The sequence below is a fragment of the Scophthalmus maximus genome, chromosome 17, assembly GCF_022379125.1.
Source record: "Scophthalmus maximus strain ysfricsl-2021 chromosome 17, ASM2237912v1, whole genome shotgun sequence".
In the NCBI taxonomy this organism is placed as follows: Eukaryota; Metazoa; Chordata; class Actinopteri; order Pleuronectiformes; family Scophthalmidae; genus Scophthalmus; species Scophthalmus maximus.
The window spans coordinates 11690866-11703625 of NC_061531.1; the positions used below are offsets into that span (position 1 = coordinate 11690866).

General features: G+C 41.8%; 2 protein-coding genes across 2 annotated transcripts in view; both read right to left on the reverse strand.

Moving 5' to 3' along the window:
• Nucleotides 1–322: 322 nt before the first annotated feature.
• pam16 (presequence translocase associated motor 16) lies at nt 323–3451 on the reverse strand. Its single transcript, XM_035615492.2, has 5 exons — nt 3298–3451; nt 2807–2891; nt 2030–2166; nt 1318–1383; nt 323–496 (listed from the first exon to the last, which is right to left on the reverse strand). The coding sequence occupies exons 1-5, from the start codon at nt 3298–3300 to the stop codon at nt 407–409; spliced, it is 381 nt and encodes a 126-aa protein (XP_035471385.1). The 5' UTR covers nt 3301–3451; the 3' UTR covers nt 323–406.
• Nucleotides 3452–3672: 221 nt separating this feature from the next.
• Nucleotides 3673–12760, reverse strand: part of coro7 (coronin 7) — a 94460-nt gene continuing 85372 nt past the window's right edge. The window contains exons 10-28 of the mRNA XM_035615475.2: nt 10724–10778; nt 10385–10442; nt 10132–10277; nt 9941–10039; nt 9752–9856; nt 9466–9625; nt 8922–9097; nt 8634–8742; nt 8375–8461; nt 8080–8222; nt 7560–7664; nt 7227–7312; nt 6954–7095; nt 6783–6872; nt 6490–6606; nt 6239–6374; nt 6026–6117; nt 5790–5876; nt 3673–5516 (exon numbers count right to left, since the gene is read on the reverse strand). Of these exons, the coding sequence (XP_035471368.1) occupies nt 5508–5516; nt 5790–5876; nt 6026–6117; nt 6239–6374; nt 6490–6606; nt 6783–6872; nt 6954–7095; nt 7227–7312; nt 7560–7664; nt 8080–8222; nt 8375–8461; nt 8634–8742; nt 8922–9097; nt 9466–9625; nt 9752–9856; nt 9941–10039; nt 10132–10277; nt 10385–10442; nt 10724–10778 (2002 nt within the window). The 3' untranslated portion in view covers nt 3673–5507. The remainder of the gene's footprint in view (nt 5517–5789; nt 5877–6025; nt 6118–6238; nt 6375–6489; nt 6607–6782; nt 6873–6953; nt 7096–7226; nt 7313–7559; nt 7665–8079; nt 8223–8374; nt 8462–8633; nt 8743–8921; nt 9098–9465; nt 9626–9751; nt 9857–9940; nt 10040–10131; nt 10278–10384; nt 10443–10723; nt 10779–12760) is intronic.

Consider the following 12760-nt stretch of genomic DNA (forward strand, 5'->3'; position numbering starts at 1 on the left):
AAATAATGTAAACGCACACATTCCTAACAATTAAAGCATTTAGATTAATGTGATCCAGCTCCTCTGTACCGACATGTGAACACTACACCTGCAAAATCAAATAATCATATTATCCTGATTAATTAATAAGCTGCAGTTTTCCCTCAGTATTGAGTGTTTCAGTTAGTGTTTCACCACAGTAGCTGAAAATTGTCTTTGTGGATGAACACTTGACATATGACTATAAAAAGAACAATAAACTAACAGAATATGGCTTGTAAAAAATGCTGTTTGTGCCTCTGTCTTTAAATAACAATCCCAAAAACTGCCATGAAGTCAAGACTAGAGAAAAGGAGAAGGCTTTTATTGGGTTATAATTTACAGAGGACAGGGAGAGGGATAGAAGGGGCCAACATAATTTCTAACTTCATGTTTCCGTATTCTGTTGTGACGGTTGCTTTTGTTGTTGTGACTGAATACTTAGTTCCTCATCTAGACGCTCTTTAGCCCGCACCACCTGGACAAAAACACACAGAAAAGGAAAAACACTTTAACACTGCGGTTTTCAAAGAGCACCAAAGAATGGGTGGGAGATAAAAATAGTAACAACTTCAACTTCAGTTCAAAGAGTGGATTTTCTCCTTCACGCCTAAGAGTCACATGAGTCATACTTTTAGATTTAACACAGACACAAAGGCAGATAGAGAACTGGTCATTAGGAGCAAAACAAGTAAACAGATTCCAAAATAACTGAGAATTCATTTTGAAAAATATATAATTTTTATGCTGTCTTGGAATCTTGAAAATTGTGATTGCTGATTTGATGAGACAGCATAAGATTTGAATTATCTTTATGTAGCCCTTCACTGCCACTTGAGCTTCAACTAAAACTAACTTAACTATTTCAAGAAAATGCACAAAGTGGTTTCATCCTCATAGCAGACTCAACAGTCAGTCAAATTTAGAAATGGTTTATAAAACAACATAAATCTTCTGATCATTGGCCACATGGATTACAGGCTTAGAACTTAACCTTGTTAGAATAGGTGGCGTTAGTTACAGCATAATCAGGGAACCACTGATGAAGATGAGAGCTAGAGTCTGAGATTTCTACACTGCTGCAGAATAGTGCTGCTTTTGTTTAAATGCTTTGATGAACTTAAAAACTATTTTCCACTTCAGTGGTGAACTATTTTTCTAATGTCATAGTCATATCATGATCTCTACCAAAGGATTAACTATATCCTCAACAACACATTTGAAAATCATTGGGTGAACTACATGTGTGAAAACTACATGAATAATAACAAAGTGAAAGTGTTTTGTGTCGTAACGTACCTTTGACTGGAGGTAAAACGAACCGCCCACTGCCTTGTCGTTGACTTTAAAAAGGTGCTCATAATTCTGGAGGACAGAAACCCATAAGTGTTAGTGTTCAGGTAGTCGCCATTTCATTTTCAACCAAAGCAGCTTTGTCTTCTGCACAACAACAAAAACACACGATTTCTGGTCATTGTTTCGACTGAAGTTGTAAACAAAACAGCAATGTTAATAATGTCGATGAATGATGAAATTAATCATGTGATTACGTGTTCCTCCACAGAGCTGTCAATGGACACAGTTAGACAGAGGCCAGTTTTAGCCATCATGACAATCTGTGACAATATCTTTCAAACATGTCGCATGCAAAGTCCACAGGAGGTTAATATTTCATACTAGGTACCACACAGATTTTCAGTTGGGAAAATCATTTTTAAACAATTGCATCAGACGCTGATGTATCCGTGCCAGAATCTGTTACCCTTTCAGCTGGGACTTATGAGTTTCACAATTGAGGGAGTATGTAAAACACCAGTCATGTAGTGGGGCACCGCACATGCGGGCAACGGTGAAGGAAAAATCTTGTAAACGTGAAACAGATTTTGACAAGGCGAGAACAATTTGGCACAACCTGGCAAACACGACACTATAAAACAGGTCTAGTGGCTCTGAAGCCCAGTACCAACACTGTCATTTGAATCCCTAAAAGAGACGGCGAGCGTGACTGCACCTTCTGAATCTCCTCGGGCGTGAGTGTGGAGACGTTGAGGATTTGCTGCGCCTCTTGCAGGCTCATCCCCGTGATGCTGGAGGCTGCGGCTGACTCCTGACCTGTGCGGCTCCGGGCGCGCGCTGCCGCTTGGCTCGCTGGGAGGGAAGACGCAAACACGCGAAAACGCCGTCAGACATCCCAGATGAGTGCCGGAGTAAAAAACGATTTTACACAGAGCCGCAGCTAAGCCTGAGTGGTACTTTGCTAATATTGTTCATCTGGTTTCAGCAAAATCATGATGTTTTCATATTATTTCTTAATAATGCCTGGTATCCAAATGAATAAGTCTGCACAGGCTGTGTATTCACAGTTCAGGCTGACAGCATTGGAACACTGTTCATAACTTAAACATGTTTGATTATGTAAAACGTGCTTTACAATATCTGTATTTACAAGTGCAATAAGGATTGCAGCTATATTATCCAGCCTCTCCTGCAATGAGCAATTATTATTTAGAATAAATAATCTGTCAGTGTTTTAATTATTAATTTAGTCTTTAAAAATGTCAATAAACACTGAAAATGTCTATCACAGTTTTCCCAGATCAAGAGTTTTGTCTTTTTCTGCATCAAATTATGTTACAGATATTTAAAAAAAAAAAAAGTATTCTATAAGCTGAAACCTGCCAATGTTCAGCATCTCAGCATGATACATTATTGTCTGTCTATCGATGTGTTGCATCACTAGCTCGTGTTTCCATGCCAACGTGTCAAGTGTCAAAGGTCACGGTCGTACCTGCATATTCCTGTTGCAAAGCGCGAGCGAACGCGCGTCCCACCACCTGCGCTCCCATCACAATGATCTGGGCGAGATATTTAGCCTGCGAGGGGGAGAAATAAATACAAGAGGATCACTCATCATGGAAACAGAGAGAGATGATGTTGGCACCGGACACCACAGAGTCACAGGCTGACTAAGACTGGTGCGGTGGATGATCCGTGTAGCTGCGGATGTTCAGTGCGTCCACATCTCCAGGACGACTGTCAGCCCGGTGACAGCGTCCCCGTCACATTGAGACACGCATTTACCAAACACTACTGGTTCGTGAGCTTCTCCCCGAGTCACAAGGAGGCAGCTGCCTCATGTAACGATGTGGGAAAAGTCAACTGCGGCAATGACACTGTACAGCTCCTCCACAGCGTCTCGTGCTAACGCTAACGCTAACGGCGCTACACCTCTCCGCCGACTATCTAACGTATGGGCGACAACTCTTGACGTGTTCTTACCATTTTATGTTGTTCTGCACAGCTTCCTCGACCGGCGCGCGCGGCTCCTCTCGTCGCACATGTACACAACTGAAGGTTAGTCCAGGGTCAAAGTTCAAGGAAGCGTCGGTAACACACGAATTTCAGGTCGACTCTGGTTGGACGGTGGTATTCGTGACACTGCCCCCCACCGGCAGGGAGGTCAAACTGCTATGCGCTCCGCCTGTGCAGTGGTGGAGCCAGTATTCAGATCCTTAAGTAATTCCACAATGTAAAAACACAACAACCTAATAACAGGTAAAATGTTTCTAAAGCAAAAATATATAAGTATAATCAGAAACATGTACTGCTCACTGACTGTAACAGTGGCTTAATCACACAAAAGACAAATGGTAATGTGTTCAAAAGGTATTTATTGAATGAAAATATTGAAGGAAAGAAAAATCATCCCCAAACCGTTACTCAATTGATACAAAAAAACAAGTTATTTTTAAAAACAATGGAAGCCAAGTTAATCCATCCAATTATCACAATGGTGTTTTGAGAATCACAAGCACAAACAGTATACGTCGCACGAGCACTGATGACACCGGCAGTTCACAAGTACAACATGATGTGCATTGATCATGCATGGCCGAACTGGTCCATCGAGAAGCTGTAAACAAACTTTCAAACCTGGATTATTGACGATATTGCTGTAGCCCTGATTAGAAATATACATGATGGCTGTTACGGCTGCATTGTAAGTAATTAAATACTGTCCTGTTATTGTCGAATTACAACCACAATTACTTACTATTAGTTGACATGAGATTAAAAAAAATTAGCCCATGTAATGAGGATTATCCCACTAACAGTCTGAAAAACAACGAAGAGCAGGATGTGATTAAAAGTTCCACTGTCCAGCAAAGAGAGAGTGAGAGAGAGAGAGAGAAAATCATCTTAAAGTAGACAAAGGCTCCTGTAAAAACTCAGAAAAGGAGGTGATTTGGCTTTCAATGCATAATAACGTTTCATTTTTATTGACCTTTAACCCCTACTTATACATAACACTATTTCTGGATGGCAAAAATTTTACTGGCACAAAAACAGTAACACACTATCAATGTTAATTGGCTAAAAAAGAAAAGGGAATGTAGATGTTTACATCAGTAGAAATTCCAGTTCATGGCCTAACATGAACACTTGTGACCCTGTTGTGTCCTCTGTGTAATGCTACATGAATAGTGTGTTTATTACCTGACTGAACGGGAAGACGAGGTGTTTTGTTTTGAATCAGATACAGATGTTCACTTTTTCACTATTTCCTCATTAACATTTTTTTTTTTGAAACATTACATTTTTCAAAGACACATCGTGATTAGAAAAAACAAGCAAGTGGTTCCACTGTGGAGGTAAATGTCCTCACAGATTACAAGATTGTGCATAAATGATACACGAGGAGATGTGGCCATTGTTTTTTTAGTTTTTTTTTATGTCATGACGAATCATGGTGTTTTATCATGCTTAAAACATGGCCACTCACGACAGTTATAAACAGAAGCTAAGCTAAAATACTCATCAGCTATTCTAAAATCATTGTCAGTACAGGCTTTAGGTCATGTTTTAACCACTGAGAGTTATTCGTAAACTGGCGTAAAGCAGATGTATTATTGCATTTAAGTTTTATTCACCTTGCACTGACCAGAAATATGTTTGAGCTGTCCTGACAATTGATTTCTATGTATTTACTGATGGTTATTATTTTTGTTGCATTTCATGTTGTGGGGTTGTTTTATTTCTCCTGAATATGCACAACACTGTGACACAATTTTGTAGTTTACAGTATCATAAGAAAGCTATTACATATCAAATTCACCCTGTAAGATTTCTGAAAGATTTAAGAATATATTCACGTCAAATTTCATGCAATTTGATGTGATGAACATCAGCTACACATCGTAACAACAGACATATCTGTTCAGGTTTGGCAACCTGAACAGATATTATGACACGTACAGTGATCAGATCAGAAGGTGTTTTAGTTTTAATGATTTTTTTGTCGTTGAGCCAGGCTTCTGGGATGACTTTGCTGAATATTTGTTCACATTGTGCAGTAATGTTTATTTGTGCAGTAGACGTTAGCAGATATAGCTCAGAGGACACCTGGGTGGCACTGTTGCACAAGAATGGTCTCTCCACGATGTTGTTGTTGGCACCATGACAGAACCGAAGGCAAGACAACGTCCCCTTTAGTCATCCTGAAGGAAAGAGAAGTCACAGCTAGAGGAAGAATTTACACTGATTTCACATTGCCTCTTACATTAAATACTCTGCCACCAAATTTGTTCTAAACTACACATGAATATTTTTTTGGATCAAATGTATTATTATGGAGCACAGCTCTTTCTAATAAACGTCATCATTTTGGATCACTTCGCGTGATTTTCTATATTGGTTTCAAGAATATATTCATATCCCTCGGCCAAAACAAAACCTATGCCAGAATTTCACAGTCCCTATTTATCACTCACCCACTCGTCCTCGTCGACGCCCTCGAAGGACTCCTGTGGCAGTGGGTCGTCCATGTTCCCCAACTTGGCCACCATGGCACTCAGCAGCTGAGTGACAAGGGAGTTGGTTAAATATGCAACAGATGACTGACATGGTAGATGCAAGACAAACAGTGGAAAGACCTCACATGAAGTAGTTGATGAACATTACACATACAGTAGAAACACAATAGTACTCTCTTTCAGTTTATCCTCACCTCCTCTTTCTTCTGTTCATCAGTCTTCTCCTCCAGGTAAAAAGACGAGGGCATGTATTTTCTAACTGGAGCCTCTTTAGGGGCTTCACTCACTGAGAGAAAAAACACAGAGCATCAGATAAAAAAACACTAGGATAAAATCAATACTAACAAGTAGCGGTAAGCATCTTCGTCTAGAAGAGTCTAGACAGACCCTGCGGTCTGTGTCCGCACCTGGCGTCATGTCTTTGGGCTTCAGGCTGATCTTTTTGTGTTGCCCATTGGAGCCGGACAGCCAGGCAGAGGCGGTCAGGGCTGGTTTCCACCACTCGGCCGTGTCTGTATACACATCATCCTGGAAAAACTCTTTCTGAAGACCCAGAGCGGACACACAGAGGAGGCCAGTTACGTTACAGAGAGAGAAGGGGGACTCAATTCCCTTTGCAGTATTCCCATGTGTCCTCTAGGTGGTGATGTTGGCTCACCTTGACCCGTGGCACTCTGAAGGCGACTGGCTCTACGGTTGCCTTGGTGAGCATTAGTCCCACAGCTATCTCCACATCCCGCACATTGCACTCTGTCTTGGGGAGAAAGGCCAAGCCCTGCCAACGGGAAACAATCAGAAAACAATCAGAGATTAGCCAACAAAAAACACATACATCATCACAAAGGCAATTAAGGTTTTAAGGAAGGTACTGCAACCACTCTAGCACTTTAGTTGTCTATGTGTGCAGATCATGAAATGAAAAAAAAAGGAAGAGTGAGGTCAGCTCAGTACCTTATGCGGCTCAGGTGAGTTAAAACAGCTGCAATCCATAAAGTACGGCTCTTCAGGGACTATCTCATAAATGAGCACTCGAGTATCACCCTGGAAAACAGAGGAATCACACAGCTCACATCTAATTTTTCTATGAAAGTACACTTTGTTCTATTCTTATTTGCAGCTCACCTTTCCGGTGAGGATGACCACACTGGTGTCAGGGTCATAGAAAGGGATGAGTGTGGAGGGGGAGACGTCCACTTGAGTGCTGGCTATGGCTCCAGAGGACAGGGAGTCGGCAGAGTACAGGCAGAGTTGTCTCTCGCTGCGACTGCAGGTGAAGGACAAGAAGGATCATTGTTGGGCGTTCTCTATTGGCTGACTCGCTGCTGCTCTATGAAAACATATTTTTCATTTGATTTCTCTTGCCACTTGAACAAAAATTAATTTAATGTTAAGTACCTGTCAAATCCTGACACCAACAGGTACTTGCCCTCGCAAACCCACAGTATACGAGCTCCCCTGGGACCGTCGGGACCAGGACCTTCCTACATGAATCAACAAAACAAAAGTGTGAGTGGGCGAGATGAGTTAATGGATGACAAAGAAGCCATGGATTTGATGAATTAATCAACATTGTAATGCAGTGCTTCCACATAACCAATGCCACCTGCTGTAGACATTTCATTATATTTACTCACATAGGATTTTTGCTTTGAGTAACATTAAACAAAAAAACAGAAGACAAATCACATTTTTTAACGTGATATCTAACCTTAATCCTGATGTACATACCTGCACAGGTGCAGTGGACTTGCGAGGGTCATAGATACGAACTTTCCCATCTTTGGACACTGTGGCCAGGAGCTTCCCATCTGGGCTCCATGCCATTCCAAAAACCTGAGCACGACCCATGAGAGGAATCAAGAATGAATGAAATTCAGAGACTTGTAAAGAGAACACATGACGTATTGATATATCCTTATGTTTAAATATATCTATGATGCTTTTTCAGTATCTTTTATCTAATCACGGCAGGGTGAAAATTAAGTTTTACCCAAGACTGCTGCTTTGTTTTTTTTAGTTTGTTTGTTAGTTAAGCAAACAGAAAATAGAGCAGGATTACGCAAAACTACAGAACCAATTTCCATGAAATTTTGTGGGGGGTATGACCAAAGGAAGAACCCACAACATTTTGGAGCAGGCCCTGATTATTATAGCATTTTTCTCTTTCTTTAACATTGGGTGTGCACTCCAACCACTCCGATAGTTTTTTTGGTGTGTGTGTGCATTTAGCCTTGTCCTGGTCGCCCACCTGGTCCTGGTGCCCAGTGAGGATTTTGACCTCGCCTCCGCTCTCCAGGTTCCACAGTCTGACTGTGAGATCGTAGGACGACGACACCAGGAGTCCACTTGCCAAAGGGTGAAACTTGATTGAGTAAATCTTCTCTGTGTGGCCTGTGAGGGATCATATCAGCTGTCAGACTCATACTTCAATGAAACATGTACTTTGTCGTGCCAGCCGTTTACTGAAGTCATATTTGTCAATCAGCAGTCTGTTATTAAAAGAACTCAATCTGGTTAATTTTAGAAAGTGGGCCCTGTCCTACCTTGCAAGATGAGCTCTGGCTCAGTCAGGGTCTCTTTCAGTCCTCCCTCTGGTACCTGCCACACCCGGATCTTGGCATCATCACCAGCTATCCCAGCCAGAGAGGGAGACACACGTTAAATCACACTCAAGCCGAGATTCAACAATAGAAATTGTAAATTGTAAATGGTTTGCATTTATGCAGCACTTTTAATTTGGGGCTCAGTGTAGAGCATACAGCTACAGACGCTACTACATATTCAGTATGTGTATTTACTCACCCACAGCCAGCCGGTGTGTGTCAAAGGGGTCCCATGAGAAGTCGACCACATTCACAGAGTTTTGGATGGTGGGCAGAGCTGTGTCGGGAAGCTTGCCAGGCTGAGATCGCTGAGGAGAGAAATAACATCAGTTACTAGCACACATACAGGACATAGAGGACAATTTTCACAGAGCATTTTTCACAAAATAGCCAAGGTACTAGCGGGAAAAAAGAATCTTTACATACAGACCAATCACAGTTTTTCTACATAGTCATTTTTCCATTCATTTTCCTTCGGCTGCTGTACCTCAAAGACGGCGATTTGGCCCCCAGAGATGGCGAGGGGCACTGCCATACGCTGGCGGTTGACACAGAAGCCGTCACACTCGCCCGGTGTGGTCAGGTTGAGACCACGTATGTTAGTAATGTGCGTGTCCCGGTGCATCACCGCACCCTGGATGTGACGGAACTTGGAGGTCGGCCCTGGAGGAGGGATTTATTTTTCATTTTTCCGTCGTCAATTAACGTCTTTGTCACTAAACAAACATCCTACTTATAAATAGAGGAATTTCTGTCTTTCTTGCTCTTCCTTGATTTACTTGACAGTCGTTTTCTTTAAAAACTTCAAACTTGGTAGGTGTATTGCAGTGGACCCAAGGCAGTGCAATGTCGATTCTGAAGATGTTTGCATGTGCTGTTCTCCAGAAAATTGTCAAACAGTAATCAAACAAAATAAACATTTATTTTAAATATAACTGCACTCACTGTTTCCATTGTAACCATGTTAAAGACACAACCCGTTGATGATGTCAGACACCATAAGGAGGAAGTGTGTGTGTGTGTGTCCATACCCAGCAGGCTCTGGATGGCCTTGGCACTCTGGCTGGGACTGGGGCTGGGAAGGAATCCTGAGGAGAGGCCGGAGGTGGAGGAAGGAGAGCGGGATGGATCAGCGCTGCTGCTGGGAGTACTCAGAGGACTGCTGGAGGTGGAGCAGCCATGACCTGGATCCTGTAGAACATTATATGTCAAGATTTTATTACTGCCACAAGAACCATGATGGTTATATTATCTATCGAGTGATTTAGAATTAAGACCATGCACAACAAAAATATTTTCAACAGATATGTCTCTCGCCTCTTTGCTCCCCCCTCTGGCCACCTCCTTCTTTGCAGGCATCTGTTTGGCTGGTGGAGCCTTTGGTTTGGGCCGTCGGTCTGGGTTTAGGCCGACTTTCTCCACCTGAGGACAAACAGAGCTGATTGTTCGAGGCGTCCGCACGTTGTAAAGACTGGACAAACTTGTTGTGGGGAGAGAAGCAATTACCTGCTTGTTCCCTCCCTGCCACCACTCCTCTGCAGACATGGCAGGAGTCGAGCCCACTGTGTCTGGGTAAAGATCTTCATGAAACTCCTGGCCTGAATTCTGGAGGACAACAGAATGGATGGAAAGTGAACATGCAAACACGCACAACACCTGTTAGGGATGTGTCCTCTGAGCAATGTTTTTGAACACACCTTGCGGGGGACCTGATAGCTGACGGGCACAATGCAGCTGTCTGTCAGCTGTAGCACACGCATCACTTCGCAGGACATCACGTCCAATACCACTTTGGGAACCATGGCAACCCCTCGTGTTGAGTTGTCCACAAGGCAGTGACTCACTGCCGGGATGAGGTTGGGAGAGGAGAAGGGAAGGAGAGTGGATGAGTAACTCTGAGGGAGGCCGTGATCGTTTTGAACAGACCGATAACAGACGAGCTGCCCTTACCTTGAGAGAGGAAAGGCTCAGAGGAGGTGACTTCAAAGCAATCAATCGCCTTGTCTCCCTGTGAACAGAACATCACTTAATCACAAATCAACCGACAAAGTATGACTGTGGTAATATTTCAGACAACCTGTCAAGCCTCTCATTCCAAGTTTATTATCAGCACAAACGTGGAATATGGACTGCAGGAATGAAAGCTGAACTTAACTGTAAATAACTGTCAACTCTTTTGAATTACATATCTGTGATGCAAATACATCTAAACTGTCAGGCATAAATATCTGACATTTACTTCTTTGCTCAGTTTTATCACCTGACGAGGAGCACTCATCTAAATCTTACCAGGCCAGCCAGTAAGAGCAAACCAGTGTCTTCATCGAACAGAGGGATCAGCATCCTGAGAGACAAGAGACAAGAGAGGGATAAGGGCACAGATGAGAAAGAGCCATTCAAGAAGAAGCACATTGGTGAAGCATACTTCTCTTTGATTATTTAAATATGACACTGATTCTTTCAAGATGAAGTTTTACAAAGACGCCACTAGATGGAGGAGTAGGCTCAATTTTTGGGTAAGAGCTGCAGTAAGTTTTTCCACAGACCTTCCTGAGCAGAAAGAAACAACGACTGCGACTAAATTCAGCTTGAATATGTTGTTAAAAAAATTGCTACTAATTAGAGTTATACTATAGTTACACTCAGTCACATACACTTAAATTATTTTATCTGTGATTTTTTTCTTCTTGTACCATTAAGGCCAAGTTTAGTTTACTATAAAAGGGGAAAAAAAATTAAACCACAGAGGAAAATGTTTTAGAATAGATATTTTATCAAATGAACTTCAACGCAGAAAACCAGGGGCCTGACCTTGATTTTTATTTTCAGTGTCTACTTATCTGCTGATAATTTTAATAGATTATTTCTTTGGTCTATGAAAGAGCATACAATGTTGAAAGGCTCCCATTATATATTCCTAAGCCCCTTATGTTGTGTTTTGTCATAAAGTCCAAAAACGATATAACATTTTTCAAAAATTGTCTATTGACAAATCGATTAATGGACTTAAAATTCCAGCTCTACCCTGGACACAGTCACCTGCCTCCGCTCATGGGTTGGGGTAACAAGATTGAGGAATCAGGAAACCGAATGAGCTTTTAATAAAAAAACAAACAAACATTTTTTTAGCAGTAATTAAACCAAACAGGAAATCATGGCTTGGACAGAGAAATACTTGCACAAACACAGGCAAGTCTGGTAAATCTCACTGATTTACTCCTTCATACTCCCTCAGTCCCTCTCCGCGTCCCTCTCTCCATCAATGAGAGCAACAGTCAGTGTGCTGTATTATTTTCCAGGGCCGGGACAGAGGGCGACGGCCGATCTAACCACTTCACATCACAGGCCAGAGATAGAGAGAGTGAAGTGGAAAGGCAGGGATTGGCTTATGATGATGAACTTGTGTAATGCTACTATTCTAGAGTAGTGCCACTCGGCTTCCTCCACATCGACTGGGAATAGCCGACCAGTGATGTAATGCACCGAGTGTGACGATATAATGACAATATAATGACAGACTTAGTTTGAGCATCTTAAGCGACGGCACACGATGACATGCAAGGGTTTATACTGTGAGAAAGTAGCTATATGAGTTTTCACATTTTGACAACCTACACAGATTCAGTATTGGACTGTCCCTGAAAACTGTCTGCCACAAGTTTGTGGTTATTACAGTTCACATCCTTCATTCAGCTTACTAAGGTTTTCCAAAGATGGAGATGTTTTTCATTTGAGAGTTTTTGTTACATTTTTGAAAGACATTTTGCTCTTGGCAGTTTTGGCGTAATAGCAGAGACAGAGAAACGGCGGATTTCGGTTCATGACGGCAAAGACGTAAATTAGCTTGCCAGGTGGGAATGAAATACCACTTTGTATATGTGGTTAAAAAGTATTATTGACTCAAGAAAAACTTTTTTTTTAGCCCAAAATGGCAGCTGAAATATACGACGCAGCAGATGAACAGTGTAGAAAGGTTACTTTAACCCCTTAACACAAGAAAATAAAATTAGAAACGCAAACAAAATAAAGTTACTGTTCTTTAACCATTTTGTCATAACCCTGGTCCCCTGTGGTCTTTACATTCGATTATTCCAGTCAGTATGAGTACGAGAGAATGAGAGTAAGAGATGCTGAACCCAAGCTACAGAGGCACAAACATGGTAGATATGCAAGTTGTTGTTGTTTTTTTTGCCTTGCTTGTGTTTTGGGCATAAATTGTAACAGCACCTTTTGTGTGGCAAACATTTTGTATCTATTGTCACAAATGTGAACCAAAATATATCAACAACTGTTTCAGGGATACAAAGATATTCCAAAATGCAACAC

Bases quoted from the DNA above. Each gene is read 5' to 3' on its own strand.
- pam16 (XM_035615492.2), bottom strand. The intron at 1,384-2,029 runs GTGCAGTCACGC...TCTGTCCTCCAG, and splicing joins CGCCCGAGGAGATTCAGAAG to AATTATGAGCACCTTTTTAA. The intron at 497-1,317 runs GTACGTTACGAC...GTTTTTGTCCAG, and splicing joins CGTTTTACCTCCAGTCAAAG to GTGGTGCGGGCTAAAGAGCG.